This window comes from Spea bombifrons, chromosome 10 (genome assembly GCF_027358695.1).
Source record: "Spea bombifrons isolate aSpeBom1 chromosome 10, aSpeBom1.2.pri, whole genome shotgun sequence".
In the NCBI taxonomy this organism is placed as follows: domain Eukaryota; kingdom Metazoa; phylum Chordata; class Amphibia; order Anura; family Pelobatidae; genus Spea; species Spea bombifrons.
In genome coordinates this window covers 5028402-5046521 of record NC_071096.1, presented here as the reverse complement: position 1 = coordinate 5046521, position 18120 = coordinate 5028402, and the positions used below count along the sequence as shown (strand labels likewise).

General features: G+C 41.8%; 1 protein-coding gene across 2 annotated transcripts in view; it reads left to right on the top strand.

The window, feature by feature from the left end:
* TRIM44 (tripartite motif containing 44) overlaps positions 1 to 1218 on the top strand; it is a 31472-nt gene extending 30254 nt beyond the window's left edge. For both annotated transcript variants that reach the window (XM_053449600.1, XM_053449602.1), the window contains one exon: positions 545 to 1218. In XM_053449600.1, the coding sequence (XP_053305575.1) occupies positions 545 to 665 (121 nt within the window). In that variant the 3' untranslated portion in view covers positions 666 to 1218. The remainder of the gene's footprint in view (positions 1 to 544) is intronic.
* Positions 1219 to 18120: the final 16902 nt, after the last annotated feature.

The window sequence follows — 18120 nt, the reverse complement described above, 5'->3', positions numbered from 1 at the left end:
CACCCTTCGATCTTTAGATCTCTGGGTCTGAATTCTATAATTTTTTTGTTAAAAAAAACCAAACATTTACATCTAATTCAAAAATGTTTCTGAAAATAAGATTTCATACGATGGGAACACGAAGAGGTTTAGTCCAGTTTAAGGAAGCCGGGGTTAGGCCGGCAGTGATGATGCCCGGGCTGTATCTCCTTCCTTCTATGATGTAACGCTGCTCATGATGTACATCGGGTTTTGGTGTCATTGGGATGTCCTCAGTCCTGCCTTATTATAAAGCATCTCTTTGTGTCCTGTGTTAATAAGTCTCTGGTCACATTTCTGCCTCTCCTTTCTTCTCTCTCTTTCCTCTCTCTGTCGCAGAAACACAATAGAAGCCTCAGTTTGTAGGACTTGCCTCTGCCAAGCCTTTGGTTACCGAAGGGCGACTCTGGAACACCGACAGATAGCGTTTTGTCTTTGCTGGTCGGTCACAAGCGCTCCATTGTGTGGATTTGCCATCACTTACTGAGTATAGTTTAATGTCCATTTATTTATTTATTTCCAACAGGGAGCGGATTCTTCGACCCCCACCCCCCGCCGTCGTCTGGACCTCTTCCACCATCGCCTCGATCCTTCTGCAAGTAGACAACCCAAGAAAAACAGAACGATTCCATTATCAAGAGCGTTAATGAAATGATACATATTTCAACGTTTCCTAGCAAGCTTAATGGACCTCTAGGAGCTTTTACTGGGGAGGGCGGCCATCTTGGATTTTTAATTGGACCAGAAAATTCATAGCAAAGGAACATAATAAGGGCCGTCAGTGGGTCTAAGGGACTCAGACATCCCTATCCGGAAAGGAGTGCTGATATCAAAGCAAAAAACCACAAAAAAAAATGGAAATTATAATGGTGTAAACTGGGGCTTTTAAGCTTTTGTGTATTGTTGGGGGAGGGGCTATTTTAAAATATTTTATTACTGAAAAGTTAATTATTTCCACTGGTATTTACCGAGAGGGCATTGGATGCGCACGGAAGGCTTTGGAATTCCAAGATTCTTTTTATAAAACGAAAAAATCCTATAGCAGAAAATTGTAAGGGTTAAACGGACGTCCGAGAAAGTAATCGTGGTGGAAAAGGTTCCTGTTTTTGGAATAAAGGACGTAGAAAATGTGAGAAAATCTATATTTTAGTGTTTGTTGCATTTAGATATTTTATGGAATTAAACTTCTTGTTTGCCATCCATGAGTCTGCGTTTCATTTCATCAGAGATGCGTTTATCGGAAGGAGATGTTTGGGGGCAGCGCTGGAAACTTTTAACGTATAAGGGTGTGTTCATGGGGGGGACACCGCTGGGAGGAGACGCAAGAAAACCATATGTTCCATTTCCGCTCCCAGATTCCCCTTTTTTTACTCGTTCTTTCCTCCTCCCACCGTTCACATCTGCAGGACCCCCCACAGTGACGCAATCACTGACCCATTCATGCTAACACACCGATTTACGCTAACACTCAACACTATCTTCAGGTTGTCCATCTATGGAGCTGATGGATTTATGATCAGGCAATTTCACACCAAGAGGCCATAATCCTAAACTAGAGGGTTAGATGGAATGTAAGGAAGTTTTACTTTACGGAGGGGGGGGGGTAGATGAGTGGAGCAGCCTCCCAGCAGAAGTGGTAGGGGCCAATACAGTTAGGGAATTTAAACACGCATGGGATAGGCATGCGGCTCCTGAATCTAAGACGAGACCAACGACTGATTAAGGTTTGAGTCTTTACAGCAGGAAAAACCGGCAGACTAGACGGGGGCCGAATGGGGCCGATCTGCCGGCAGATTCTATGTTTTTAATTTAATTTGGCCGCAGACCAAAACAACGCTGGAAAACTGTATGATTTAGATACAACCCAGAACCTATTTTTTATTCGGTAAAATTCATTCTAATGGAATATTCTCCTTTCTTGTGTTTTCCGCAGCCTCGGAATATTGTTTTTTTTTTTTTATCTATAAGGTACCGTCGTGTATTCCGATTCTTCGCTGACTGGCGGGAGGTTATTTACGGGATCATCTACCCCTCTTTTCTGTAATAATATTGTCACAATTTCCCCGAGCCATTCTGGCTGTAACTTCGCATTACGGACTCGCGTGTTGATACGAGGCTCCCTGTGAAATAGCCTCGGCTGATTGAATAAAAGCCCCATTTAAGGCGGTGGGAGTTTTCGGCTAATCACTGCGCAATCAACTGCTATATCGAATTACTCCGTGAAGGCAATCACAAGCTTTCGTTTCACATTCAAGGTCACACCGGCGCGTACGGGTAAAAAAAGGCACTTAATAGCAAAAGAAAATCCTTTTTTTTAATTATTTTTTTTACCCCAAAGAACAATGAAGAAAAAAAAAATCCTGCCGAAAGGGTTAATTTATAAAGTAAAATGCACAAATAAAATACTTCGCAGAGGGGGATTAAGCTACTGAAAAAAATGGGTGAAAAAAAGAGCAAAATATATACAGTGATATGCCACATTTGCCCACCCGGTTGCAGGGCATCATGGGAGTTGTAGTCCATAGCAGCTGGAGAGCCAACGATGGCATTTCCCTGGGTATGCCTTGTGTTAATGACTTCTAGAAAAATAAATAAATGATAATAATTTCTCTTTTTCTGCTGTATTTTCAATACGTGCCAAGCCCCCCCCCCCCGGAATCTCGGTGCAATTAGCGCTGCGAATTTCTAATTGACGGCGGCGCTTTGCGGGCTATTAACAGTTTTATTATACATGTAACAAGCTGTTATTAAAACTCTCATCACACCTGTATGTTACTGCCTCCCATTATCGCAGCTTTAATTGAAAAGGAAAAAAAAAAAAAAAAAAAACGCTTGCCGGGAGAGCCTCTCGCCGGGACGTTTCATACAAAATCATACCGAGATCCAGAAAACAAGAGCATCCCGACCAATCAAACGCCACGGCTGCGACAGAACGAACAGGTTTATCCAGAACGGCGACATTGTTTCAACTTAGTATTTCGTCCCGCCATTTATTTATTTATTTATTCCTAGAATCAGATTAAAAATATGTTTTCCAAAATATTGTGTTCATTTCTTTCTTAAACCAGTTGCAGTTTTTGCCCCATAATATAAAGTTTTCAGACAGCTGCATATCAGCCGTTTGTATGATTCTCATTCTGTTATCTGAGCCCCAATCTACTCCTCATACTGCCTGTGGGGAACAATAGAATGATCACCCTCTCTGACTAATGAAAGTCTATGGAGGAACGGACTTCATTAGCATTGCCATAAAGCATCAGCTCAGTGTGGCGTTTGAGCAGAAAGTCATCCAAAATATCACCTGACTGACAGCAACGGCGGCTCCAGATCTGCAGATAAAGGGAGATTATTGGAGAAAAATTCGATAAAACCAATATCACCGACATTACTGTATACAGCGCTGGGGGTTATATTACTGTATACAGCACTGGGGGGTTATATTACTGTATACAGTGCTGGGGGTTATATTACTGTATACAGCACTGGGGGGTTATATTACTGTATACAGTGCTGGGGGTTATATTACTGTATACAGCGCTGGGGGTTATATTACTGTATACAGCGCTGGGGGGTTATATTACTGTATACAGCGCTGGGGGTTATATTACTGTATACAGCACTGGGGGTTATTAGTGTATACAGCGCTGGGGGGTTATATTACTGTATACAGCGCTGGGGGTTATATTACTGTATACAGTGCTGGGGGTTATATTACTGTATACAGTGCTGGGGGTTTATATTACTGTATACAGCGCTGGGGGGGTTATATTACTGTATACAGCGCTGGGGGTTATATTACTGTATACAGCGCTGGGGGGTTATATTACTGTATACAGTGCTGGGGGTTATATTACTGTATACAGCGCTGAGGGTTATTACTGTATACAGCGCTGGGGGTTATATTACTGTATACAGTGCTGGGGGTTATATTACTGTATACAGCGCTGGGGGGTTATATTACTGTATACAGCGCTGGGGGGTTATATTACTGTATACAGCGCTGGGGGTTATATTACTGTATACAGTGCTGGGGGTTATATTACTGTATACAGCGCTGGGGGGGTTATTACTGTATACAGCGCTGGGGAGTAATTACTGTATACAGCGCTGGGGAGTAATTACTCTATACAGCGCTGGGGGTTATATTACTGTATACAGCGTTGAGGGGGTATTACTGTATACAGAGATGGGGGTTATTACTGTATACAGCGCTGGGGGGTTATTACTGTATACAGCGCTGGGGGGTTATATTACTGTATACAGCGCTGGGGAGTAATTACTGTATACAGCGTTGGGGGGGTTATATTACTGTATACAGCGCTGGGGGTTATATTACTGTATACAGTGCTGGGGGGGTTATATTACTGTATACAGCGCTGGGGGTTATATTACTGTATACAGCGCTGGGGGGGTATTACTGTATACAGAGATGGGGGTTATTACTGTATACAGCATTGGGGGGTTATTACTGTATACAGCGCTGGGGTTATATTATTGTATACAGCGCTGGGGTTATATTATTGTATACAGCGCTGGGGGTTATATTACTGTATACAGCGCTGGGGGGTTATATTACTGTATACAGCGCTGGGGGTTATATTACTGTATACAGCGCTGGGGGGGTATTACTGTATACAGTGCTGGGGTTATATTATTGTATACAGCGCTGGGGGGGTTATTACTGTATACAGCGCTGGGGGGGTTATATTACTGTATACAGAGCTGGGGTTATATTATTGTATACAGCGTTGGGGGGGTTATTACTGTATACAGTGCTGGGGGTTATATTACTGTATACAGAGCTGGGGGTTATATTACTGTATACAGCGCTGGGGAGTAATTACTGTATACAGCGTTGGGGGGGTATTACTGTATACAGAGATGGGGGTTATTACTGTATACAGCGTTGGGGAGTTATATTACTGTATACAGCGTTGGGGGGGTATTACTGTATACAGTGCTGGGGGGTTATTACTGTATACAGTGTCATGTGACACAAAAGCAGGCCCTGACAGGTATTTGCCATAGAAACCAGAAAAGCTTCTTTAACGTTTCTATGTTGTTTCGGAAGGAAATTACACTTCAAGTGGAACTGCATCTTTAATCATGAGTTACAATGTTGGGTACAATGGGTTTCCCATGCTGTATGTCTATGCCCTTCCATCAACATACAGCACCTTTTACCTTTACTGAGAGAGTGGTAGATAAGTGGAACGGCTTCCCAGCAGAAGTGGTAGAGGCTATTACAGTGAGGGAATTTAAACATGTGTGTTTCTATGTTAGTCATTAAACTAGTGATTGTATCATCAGCCTCTCAGACATCTACAGAGTGGTAACGACATTAAACATCCGCCCTCCGGCGTATTTCTATCAGGGCTCCCAGGGAGACGTTCTGTCTCTGTTGAGTCTCGAGGTGGCCACGGGGCAGCTGTGCCCTATGGAAACATTAGCCCCCGCGGCTCCTCTCCGGCAGTCAGACACAAGAGACACGAGACGACTCGCCCCGGAGCCGAGCTGCAGGATTACGCAGATTCCTGGCGATGCGCAGACAGCAGCTCACAGCATGCGCCGCCGGCATCTCAAAAGCCCAATAATGAAACAGAGAGTCAGCACCTGGCGTCAGATTAACTGTCGGGACACGAACAATGAGCACCCCTCGCAGGGTTAATTCCATTGTAACCAGCGCTTTGCACACACAGGTCACGGAAGTCTTCTTTATAAAAAAAAAAACACCAAAAAAAAAGGTCTGTTCCTAAATGAATGAAAAATTCCCCAAAGTATCGTGTTTTATTTTCTGACATTTCAGTATAACGTGCGATATTTAGGACAATGGGGTAATAAAAAATAATAATTGCACTGCATGCCCCAAGGGGGTCGGAGAGGCTTCCTGCGCATGGTCAGATTCTGTCTTTCACAAGAGATGGGGAATTTCTCTCACTCCAGCTGTGGATTAAAACTCCCATCATGCCCAGTCAGCACGCTGTCTCCCAGGAGGGGCGAGTTTGTAAAGCGTAGCACCCAATGGAATTTTGCCCAGAGCTGCAGGGGCATGAATATAATAAAAGCTCAAATGAGCTACCTGTGTTCAAGCAGGTATTTTAGAACGTTAGGAAAGCCCTATATGGATTCCAAAGTATCCCCGGCTCAAGTGAGGGCCCCCATTTTGCATCTTTTTAAGTGATTCAAGAGGTCATTATCTAGAATTAGAGGGTCAGAGGTATAGATACAATGTAAAGTAAGTTTACTTTATTGAGAAGGTGTTAGATAAGTGGAGCAGCCTCCCAGCAGAGGTGGTAGAGGTTAATACAGAGGGGGGTTAAACATGCATGGGATAGACATACGGCTCCTGAATCTAAGACGAGACCAACGACTGATTAAGGTTTGAGTCTTTACAGCAGGAGAAACGGGCGACTAGACGGGGGCCGGATGGGGGCCGATCTGCCGGCAAGTTCTATGTTTCTATGAGTTCCGTCTATGCAATTCTTCCATATTAGACCTGAACCTGAGATACATCATTGCAGACTCAACTTACATCAGGTTGCCTTCTGAGATGTACTGCAGCCTCACGGCTTCCCGCAGCGTTCAGCAAATTCCATTCCTTTCTATCGCCGTTATTGTTGATTTTACATAAAACACACATTGTATTTACGGCCATTTCTATAAAAATGTTTTTCAGACCTTTAGACCAGAAAAATATCCCTTTTTATATAAAATTATGTAAAATGCGTACAGAAGCATTAAAATTATATTTACAATTATATTCATCGGACTTCGGCCAAACATTTAATGAACCAGGAATTTTATATTGAATAGAATTCTTATTATTATATAATTTTAAGCATTAAAAATTAAAATAACACCCCCCTCCCCCGCTACCCCAAAAGCCGTATAAATCCCGTACATTTCCGTCTCTGAAGACCCCACACAGGTTGTGGAGGGTAATAACCTTCTCAGCACGCGGTGTTAGTCGCCGTCCGGTTCGGATGGAGAAACCACACACGCCGTAGTAATTACCCTCGCAGACCGAGCGGGTTCTCATATCCGTAATAACCGGAAGCATTAAACGCACTCAGGGGTACGGAGAAACCTCCCCTTCCAGAGCGAAATACCACGCACGGTGGGAACTAAACTCAAATGAGGCCAACTCAGCCGAGGACAAGCAGCCAATCCAGTGTAGCGTCTCCCGCGGTGGGTTTCTGCTCAAACCAGACTCATATTTTTGTTTAATTATTCCTTTATAGAGGGAAAAATCTTAATCCACCCATAAAAGCAGTCTAGACCCAAAATGTATCAAAGCCAACCAAGCCAGACTTCCATCTCCGGCATTGAGCTGTTGCCCGGAGAGCTAGAAGGTCCACGCTTGGGCTGCTGTTGGCTTTTGGGTAGATTCCTTTGAGTCTTCAGAAATATGTCAGTGGCTCAGAGACCAAATGGGTCGCGGTCAATAAATAGTCAATAAATAGTCTGTCCACCTGTAAGTCCCCATTATGGGAAGTCGGACACAGTTGTGATCACTTGTGCCATTGTCAAGGAGACATCTCAATGAACACATCAAACTAATCCCACCAAGAAGAAAGGTCTAGACCCAAAACCCAAGGTAGATATCTTCTACTTGAAGGAACCACCATGGTGAGGCTGGAACGATTCTGGGTCAGTAAGGAGGCCATAAAGTGAAAATAACCTCCATAATCACAAGATGATGCCACGGTAAGGGGTAACAAAACTGGACTCTGGACAGGACAAGGATCTGTAGACCTTTATTTAATGAGATGTTTATGTGTAATGCTGGTGAAATCAGTGACCTCTACTACATTCTACTGAATTCATCTCTCATTAGAAACAAAGAATTTGCCAACAAATCGGCCCCATTCAGCCCCATTCAGTCGTTGGTCTCACCTTAGATTTAGGAGCCATATGTCTATCCCATGCGTGTTTAAATGCCTCTCTTGTATTAGCCTCTACCATTTCCGCTGGGAGGCTGTTCAACTTATCTGCCACCTGCTCAGTAAAGTAAAACTTCCTTACATTCCATTTAACCCTCTAGTTTAGGATTATGGACTCTTGGTGTGAAATTGCTTGAGCATAAATCCATCAGCTCCATAGATGGACAACCAGGAGATGGTGTTGAGTGTTAGCGTAAATCGGTGTGTTAGTATGAATGGGTAAGTGACTGCGTCACTGTGGGTCCTGCAGATGTGAACGGCGGGAGGAGGAGGAAAGAACGAGTAAAGAAAGGGTTTTTTTCTCTACAATTTAATCGCAAGGAAACCTGCTATTTATAAAGTGCCAAAAAAAAAGTCCGTTACATTGTATCGTCGGGAACTGAAATCTAATTACAAACGATACAAAGATAAAGAGGGGACTCTGGGGGCGAGATGATCATCTGTGATATGTTTTAAGCATTATTTTAAAATGATTACTTAAAACTCCGAGTCATTCTAAGGTGTGCAGACGATGGAACAGGTCTTTATATACTTATATATTTATACACACAGTGTACAGCACTGCGGAATATGATGGCGATATATAAATCAATAATTAATCACTGTACTAAAAATATCAATTCTTATATTCCACTTTTCACTCCTAAATTGTAAGATTGTGATACAGTTGATAAAAAGAAGTGGGTTTTTTTCACCCCCGAATTAATATTTATCTCTGGTATATATCACCATTATTGATTTAGGGTGAATTAATGGGATGTCTGATTTTGGGGAGCAGTAGATTAACCCCTTGGTGAGCTGTATCAAACAATATCACCCTTCTGTAATGGAAAGGGTTAATGAGCTGCGCCATCTGTGCCAGTTACTGGTGCTATACTGGTATTTCATAATAGCAAGTTACTTTTTCAGAGGATTAACCCCTTTGGCCAGCAGATGTTCTCCTTACTGGTAACAAAGTAATTCTAGACGAGTGTCAGGGAGAAATATCGGCTATTTTTATGCCCGTAATGGACACGTTCTATCCACCCCCACTCCTGGAATGTCCCGGGCATTATTATTATGGATTCCCTGAAATAACTGCCCCTCCCTTAGCGCCCAGGGGCTGACAGCTGATGATTTTAGTGCAGATTTATGAGGATTATGTGTGAATTCTCAGGGAAGAGACCTTGCAAAGAGCAGAAGGTCGCATTCTGCCCAGCAAGCAAAAGAGAGCTGCATGAAGTCATAATTAAAGGGGCAATCTCATGGAAAAAATGCTTTCTCCTTCAGCATAACCCTCAGCGCTGTATACAGTAATATAACCCCCCCCAGCGCTGTATACAGTAATATAACCCCCCCAGCGCTGTATACAGTAATATAACCCCCAGCGCTGTATACAGTAATATAACCCCCCAGCGCTGTATACAGTAATATAACCCCCAGCGCTGTATACAGTAATATAACCCCCCCAGCACTGTATACAGTAATATAACCCCCCAGCGCTGTATACAGTAATATAACCCCCCAGCGCTGTATACAGTAATATAACCCCCCAGCGCTGTATACAGTAATATAACCCCCCAGTGCTGTATACAGTAATATAACCCCCAGCGCTGTATACAGTAATATAACCCCCAGCGCTGTATACAGTAATATAACCCCCAGCGCTGTATACAGTAATATAACCCCCAGCGCTGTATACAGTAATATAACCCCCAGCTCGGTATACAGTAATATAACCCTCAGCGCTGTATACAGTAATATAACCCCCCAGCACTGTATACAGTAATATAACCCCCAGCGCTGTATACAGTAATAACCCCCGGCGCTGTATACAGTAATATAACCCCCCAGCGCTGTATACAGTAATATAACCCCCGCGCTGTATACAGTAATATAACCCCCAGCGCTGTATACAGTAATATAACCCCCAGCGCTGTATACAGTAATATAACCCCCAGCGCTGTATACAGTAATATAACCCCCCCAGCGCTGTATACTGTAATATAACCCCCAGCGCTGTATACAGTAATATAACCCCCCAGCGCTGTATACAGTAATATAACCCCCCAGTGCTGTATACAGTGATATAACCCCCAGCACTGTATACAGTAATATAACCCCCAGCGCTGTATACAGTAATATAACCCCCGCGCTGTATACAGTAATATAACCCCCAGCGCTGTATACAGTAATATAACCCCCAGCGCTGTATACAGTAATATAACCCCCAGCGCTGTATACAGTAATATAACCCCCCCAGCGCTGTATACTGTAATATAACCCCCAGCGCTGTATACAGTAATAACCCCCCAGCGCTGTATACAGTAATAACCCCCCCCCCCCCGGTAATGCATGTTGGTGACAAAAAACTGGTTTTCTCACATTTTGTTTCTAATAAACTCCATTTATCTGCAGACCTGGAGGCCGCCATTGTTATCAGTCATGTGAGATTTTGGGTGACTTTCCTGCTCAGACACCACACTGAGCTGACGCTTTATGGCAATGCTAATGAAGTCCGTTCCTTCATAGACTTTCATTAGTCAGAGTGTCTTGTTGGGTGATTAAGACAGAGCACCTCTATTGTCAGGGTGTTTGAGGGTAGGTGTAAAATTTGCAGCTTTACTGAGGATGTCATGTACTGATGATGTCATATCCTCATATGAGGACAAATCTATTTTGAGATGATGGCACCATATAAAGCAATAAATAATAACAATTATATTGAAGACCCTTTAACACATTGTAGAGCAATACCCCTGGGTGCCACTAGAGGTCTCAGTGCGCTCCGTAGAAAGTGTCACAGGATGACCCCGATCGAGGGTTATAAAGAGCCGCCAGCCCATAATACACCCTGGGGTCACAGTCATCGCAGGAAACTCAGTCTACACAAAATAACAGAAGTCCGGGGTCCTACTTAGAAACCTTTACATTCTTACAGGCAGCACCACTTTGCACCCGTCCTAGTCGTGTTCCCAAATAATTTTAGAATCAATGCTTCCATAGCAACTAAATGCTCCAGAAATGTTTTTTAGAACCCATTTGGCTTATTTATAAACAGTACTTATGGGTAAAAGTAACAATCAGTAACACTGGGTCCACATTTAACGTTTTGTCCTGAAATTGTGAAAATGTTCCAGTTTTTCATTAATTTGTTTCAGGTTGGTTGTCGCGCACGAGGCCGCTAGCACCGTGAGGGGGGGCTTGGAAAGCAGAACCGCGGAATGGGTCTGTTGGCTTCAAACCACAGTATGTCTGCCGTGTAAGCAAAATCTACAAAGGGCAGTGTGTTCTAGAGGGGAAAACTCTCCAAATCTACCCCAAAGGCAGCATGAGGATGATTATTAATGCACCATATGGATCGAGACCTTGAATCAGAAATGCTATTATCGTATGGGTACAAAAAAAAAAAACCACTCTCTCACTCTATCCTACTCTGTCTCGCTACCTTCTCCAGCAACCGCTTCCATGTCTCCACTACCCCTTCTCCATGGTGTATGCAGCTCTTCCACTCTGTTGTAGAAGAGCACTAAAGAGGAGAAAGAAGAATGACGCCAGAGAGAAGCGGAGAAAGAAAGTGGAGACACAGAAGCTGGAGAAAGTGAGAGAGAGTATGGAGCAAACATATATATTCGGAGCTTTCTCATTCATTTCCCTTTATTTTGTTGAGACTCCCTCCACGTTTTCAGACATTTGTACAAATCAACAAACCTAGCAAAATTTGTCAAAAATTTAAATTAGTACAAATCTCAATTCACAAGTCAACAACTATCATGTTTCCAAGATTGCTCAAATGTATGGGTCAAGGGCAGAGAGCATTAAAGGCTATCCTATACATTATACTAAAAAAATATAAAGAAAAGCTAAGGATAAAATATAGGAGGTTTAGAATTGATAGCATCCGTGGGCAGCTTTTAATACAAAATTTTAATAGCTTAGACAGATATTAATAATAAAAAAAAGCTTTTATTTCAAGGTATCATTTGCAAAAGTTAAAGAATATAAAAGAGGATCTTTAAAATAACCCAAAGTCTGCCAATTCTTCCTGAGGATGAGAAGGTGAAAAAAAATTAAGAAATATTAAATATGTACGCACAAGAAAACAGGGCAATAAGTGCATACGTAGGTCAAATAGCCTTAATGTTTTACCTTTTATTATTATTTATTTATTATTAATAATAATATATTTTATTTATTTAGCACCAGCAGCACTTCTTTCCATACATTCGAAGGGTCTGACTAAGACAAACTGATACATTAGGTAAAGAGGGCCCGGCTCGCAAGCTTTATATAATAAAATGTAACATAATATACAATGTCATTTGCATGTGAGGTCATGGTGACATCACAGATGGCTAGAGATAATGCAGCTGTATATAACTCTAGAGAGACAGAGGTTCATACAGCAGTTTAACACAAAATGCATATTTTTGAGTTGCAGAGGATTACAAGACATCCTTACATCTTACAAGAAGAGACCTCTGAGGTCTTGATTCAGTTTGTGGGAACATTTGGATTTTCTCTGCGCTATACTCGTTATAATTCATCTCATGATGTTCATTTATTATATCACTTCTGGTTACATTTTTAAATAGAACGTTTGGAAATTGACGGATTGTAAATAAATTGTTAGTAGAATTTTTTTTTATCGCATTATATGGTAGGAAAATTACAGATGCTCAGACAGCTATTTTTGTTTTTACGTCTTAACCTTTCTCTTGATATTTACCCGCCATTATTCAAAAGGTAGCATTTACGCTTCACACTCTCTGTCTAACTCCAGCCATTATTAACGAGACCCGCTCTACGCATGCGCAGAAAGCCCACCCATAGATTTCAATAAAAGCCCACTGCTTCACGTAGCCAAAAGTGGTACAAAAACCAGACCACAGAGGGATTGTTGCACCGTGGCTCTGAAGCTGCAGCTTCTCCTAAAAGTATTTTTCCCCCTACAGGTTAAAAGAATGTGTACTCATTTATTCTTCATTTTTCACGAGCTTGTTACAAAGTATCCATGTATTTAGAGTATTTTAATTTGGACATTAAGAATGGTAGAATTTCAACAGACTGTATAATAAGAGAAAAAACGTCCTCAAGTAAGTGACTCATTTAGGACACCATCTGGTCTGGAATCCAAATTAATTTATCCAAGTGAGGACTCGTATAGAACAGGAGCACCGTCCCTTTTTTCTTTAAATTGAACTTTAAGAGGGGATCTTGTGTTTATAAATTCAAAAAAAAGGTTTACGTTTTGAATCTTTTTTTTTTATCTGAATTATATTTTCACCAATTTTACGTAACTGCTGTGCCGTGAGTAGGAGATCCATCCAATATCCTTCCCTGTGCTGTGATGCTTTGGGGCGAACGGGTTCATCTCCCAGACGTCGGATATTACGAGACCTCTTACAGGTGCCCCAGGAAGAAGCAGCAGCTCCGAGAGTTTTTTATTACACCAGATATTGTGTCCTTAACTGATCTTCCCAGAGCAATGACCCAAGATTACCGTCGTCCCTGCCAGAGGCTCCATGTATCCAAACATCGCCTTCTGTTCATTGTTTGCTGCGGTTTTGCAGACACATTTTCATCATGATCCATATATAAGAATCCCAGTAGCTTCTCTCCCCACCGTCCACCAGTTCTGCCAGACTAAAAAACATCTCCATATTACACATTCTTGTCTTTAATCCATCTTAACGTGTCAATGCCACCATTAGGGGGGGTCAACCAGTACCCATGGGACTGGGCAAGCAAGGAGGCCACCCATTATCCCTTGTGGCCAGCTACCCAATAGAGTCCCCTCGGCCTGCCACCCAGAACTGGGTCCCTCTCTGTCCACTACTTGTGTCTGGGTCCTTGGGGCGTCATTGTGAGCTTTAGGGCCTGGTGGCCCAATCGCACGCATGGGTCAAGGCATGGGGAAGGAAGGGTATCGGGTGTGAAGGGGGTAGGAGGCTCTATCTTTAGGTTCGTACAGGGTCCCAAGATTTCTGATGGCAGCTCTGTTGACTGTCCCTTGTTTAACCCCTTAAGGACAATGGGCGGTCCCTAAATCCATTGAAAGGAATGCATTTTGTACAGGTCTTGTCATTAAGGGGTTAAGAAACACACATCAAAACATATTTTTACTGGAAAGAAAAGACCGGTTTGATAAAGACTATTAAAGCCCAGCTCGGTAATTGTTTACAGGGGGATACAAAGTGTCGGATAACTAAAACTTTAAGATCTGCGCATTCTAAATATAGAAAGTGCGGCAGGCAGCCCCTTGCAGACACAGCCTGGTAATACGGATCTACCTTTTGATCTATTCTTAGGTCTTCCTCGGGATTAGTTTGCAACATGAATAAACAAGCCCAAACCCTTTAATTTCATATTGTTGTCGTAGCTGACGGATATCTCATTATACACAAGACTGACAAATAGATTTTAATAGCTGAGAGGAAATTAATTAGATTGCCGGGACTATTTTTAGACGAGTCACACAGCGAAGCTGACGGAACATTCGGGCTCTGCAGAAACGTCTTTGTTTATTGCTGTGCGGATGCTGTTACTGTTGCAAATGTTGCGTGGATACATCGAAATCACCAAGCTTTGATGTCAAAAATAAATGCCAGAGAGGCATCGGAATTCGCAACGGTAAAACCAACATACGCACATGTGATTTCAGAAGAGAACAATCTCGACATACTTGGTTATACATTTAGGTCGCTACGAGAGAAAACAGGGTCGTGGGTTTAAAACGTAAAGAGCGGCAGATTTGACCAAGTGGCACAAGGGGCTTGGGTGGTCTGATCCCGCTTCTACCAAGTTGGTCTAGCTTGACGGGGCAGATCTTGTTGGTCATGCATATAATGTAACCTCGTATCCTGCTGCCTTCATCTACTACTCTTCAGAGCTGGGAGAGGTCCTCTTCTTCCATTGTTTTTGACCTTAGGAGTAAAGACCCCTGACATTCCCATACTGGCAAAGGGATGCAATTGAAGAAGGGGGTACTATGCACATGCAATGGCTGTACCTAACAATTCTGTTGAGATAGATCAGCTTTGGTTTGAGGAATGGTCCTTGGAGCTCATCCTGGAAGGAGTCCTCCTAATTTTACCAGCTCACAGCTTTCAACAAAGTTGCCAGTGGCCTTTATGGGATCCAATGGCTAAACTCAGCTTATAGATAGTCCCGAGTATATAAGTGTACACCCAGCAGTAGAGAGCCTGAGTTGTGCCTTCAGACCAAGTAAAGAAGTCCTTCAAATTGGATTGTATTCTCTCTTCTAGGAAGCACCACATGAATAATGCAGACAACAAAGTCTCCTTACAGCTCATCGAGAACATTTCCATTAAGACACAGCAGAGCATTAAACCTGGCTTAAAAGTTCTTTAGAAATAGTTGGCTGCAAAATGTATTATAATAATATTATTTTATTGTGGGAACTGAACAGGGAAAGGAGCACACAGATTCCGCACAAACAGAAAAGAATATATTTTAGCAATGGGGACTATAGCAGTAGTGGATAGTCCTTGATCCATCACCTTTTATAGACCAGCGTTCAGATGAGGCTTGGCCAGCTATTAAAGAACAGCTGAAGTGCCGATGGTTAGGAATCCCTGGATTGGGTTCTTCTAACTTGAAGCTTTGGGGGGAAAATACAGGATTTTACCAAAAAATACATGGAAGCACCCTCTAATGATGGCAGCCCTGGGCAGAGGGTCTCAAACCATACATTACTTTTACAACATTAACGAAGGTCATTACATGTTTCTGGGTCTTCAAGCTTTCAAGTGTTGGCTTCTCTGGTCTAATATGGACTTCTGTGTATTGGGAATTGGCAAGTCGAGGACAAGAAACTGTGCATTTTCCTAATTTGCTTGCGGTTTCTTTAAGTTTGGCTCTGGTTAGAAACACCAAGGAGAGGTTCCCATGCTGGAAATAATTTTGGAGCTATCTCACAGTTTATTTTGAAGCACACTCGTCCACGAGGATTGCGTTACTATGTAGTCCCAATGTCTCCACGCCCAAGGATAAAAGAAGGCCTCTCCCCTAGGACCTCCTGAGATCAAAAGTTTAGTAAACATCAAAAATGATTTATATTCTGGAAGAAGTCTCACTGTGGATGTGGTTCCTTTGTATTTCCCTCAGCTGTGAACCCACATACTGTGACAAATTCACAAACGACATATTATACGTGGGGTTTTTTTTGTGTGTTCCACGAAAGTATTAATATAAAAATATCTTCTTTATCTTTAGATTCTCAATAATAATAAATAATAATCACAACAGCGATTAATGGGTTTCAGCGCCTGATTTAATTCTGGTTTAATTTCCGATGTTCTCGTTTCACCACCAAAAATAGAAAGTACCGGAAGTTTCAACGTTCTTGTTTTCTCCAAAGAAATAAAAGACATCTTTCAAAAACCCTAAAAATAAAAATCCGTATCCCAGTTTAAAAAAAAAAAAGGATCCAAAATAGATACATATGCATTCTAAATGCGCCATTATCTCCGGCTTCCAAAAGCCCAATTTGACATAATCCGCATATCTGTCCATAAGCTGCTTTATAAATGACGATATATGCGATTGTATTGCCCTGGCGATATTATTAAAGGATTTTACGAGTTGTTTTACTCGCGTGAAAGAATATATTTTTCAGTGTGATGCTTTACCGAAGCCTGGAGGTTTTGCATTCATGGGACATCCTTTAGAGCTTCGGGAACATTAGGACAAAAAATCTTTAGGGCTCTGATAGAGGGCAGGCTTTTTTTTTTTTACTCCATTAAAATATATCAGTGGTAGCGGAAAAAAGCAAAGAATGGAAAATGATCATAATACCATTATTTCCCATTAGTCTTCCGGGAATAAAATATTTGGGTCAATTATACTATCAAGTTGTCAACGGATGATCTGAAAGAGCCCATTTATCACAGCCATTTACCCCATGATGGGAGTTTAATATTCAGGTTTTCTTACATAAATTTCCACCTAAGGAGGAATTCTCAAATAAAACACCCAGCTATTGACGAAGAAGGTCATTTAAAAAGCGTCATTTAAGAAGGTTATTTCTGTGAACCCGTCAGCATCCCATCTACTTTAGTGCAAAGAGAGGAATTTATTTTAATAGGAGTAGCTGGCCAAAAATATTCATCCATATCCAAAAAATGTTATAATGTAGCACTTTCTGCCTGCTTCTTCTGCGATTGTTTGTGTTACCAGCAGTGTGATCAGAAAAAGCACATGTCGTGATGTCAGCAATGAGGATGATGATGCGTTTGGCATCAATGGTTTCCATTAATGGCCTTTGTACTATGTATGTACGGCTGGTTAAAGTGGCTCAATGGAGGACTACAACCTTTGTAAATCCATAATTTTTCCGCTTTAACTGTACTGTGTCATTGTGTAGTAAGTCATTTGGGTAAGTAGACACTCAACAAGGCTCAGCGTGGAGGAGAGTGGCACTGGGCATGCCCACAGTGCCACTCAAACAATGGTAAGTTTAAAATGATATTCTCAAAGAAGTTTGGTAATTCTATTCATTGGAACTCATTCATTGACCTCAACATTCATTGTTAACAATGATGCATCATTCTTCATGATGGTAGATCATCTGCATTATGCCTAAATGGCCATGTCACAAAGAGGGTGAAGCCATCACATACAAACTATTTATTTTCAGATTTGTTTGCATTTTTATAGATTTCTTTTTTTAATTAATACCCAAATTTGCCCTGGCAGGCACCCTAAAAAAGGCCATATCGGAAGTACACCCAGCAGCAGCTGTCTCCTCCAACAATCCAATGACTAACGAAACAGATATGGACACCCCCATAAATTTCCTTTGCATACCAAAAAAAAAAAATAAAAAAAATAAAAAAAATCGGTAAGCAAAGAAACTGCAACACTGTAACAATAACTGACATAACCAAAAGTGAAAATCAGTTAAATCAGGAAAAAAACTTGTTTCCATGTACAGTTTTTCACTAAAGGCAAAAACTGACTGAGAAGCTGGAAGCGCTTGCAAAAGTTCTGCCTTTAAGATCATTAGGATGATTTCATTGACTGGAGTAAAGAATCTGACAACTTGAATTAATCCAAATCAGCTGCTTCTCAGAAGAAACAAGGATTCATTCATAGATGTGGGCTTCCAGGGGTGAAAGACATGAACTATACTGAACATCAAGGACACGGGATTCCA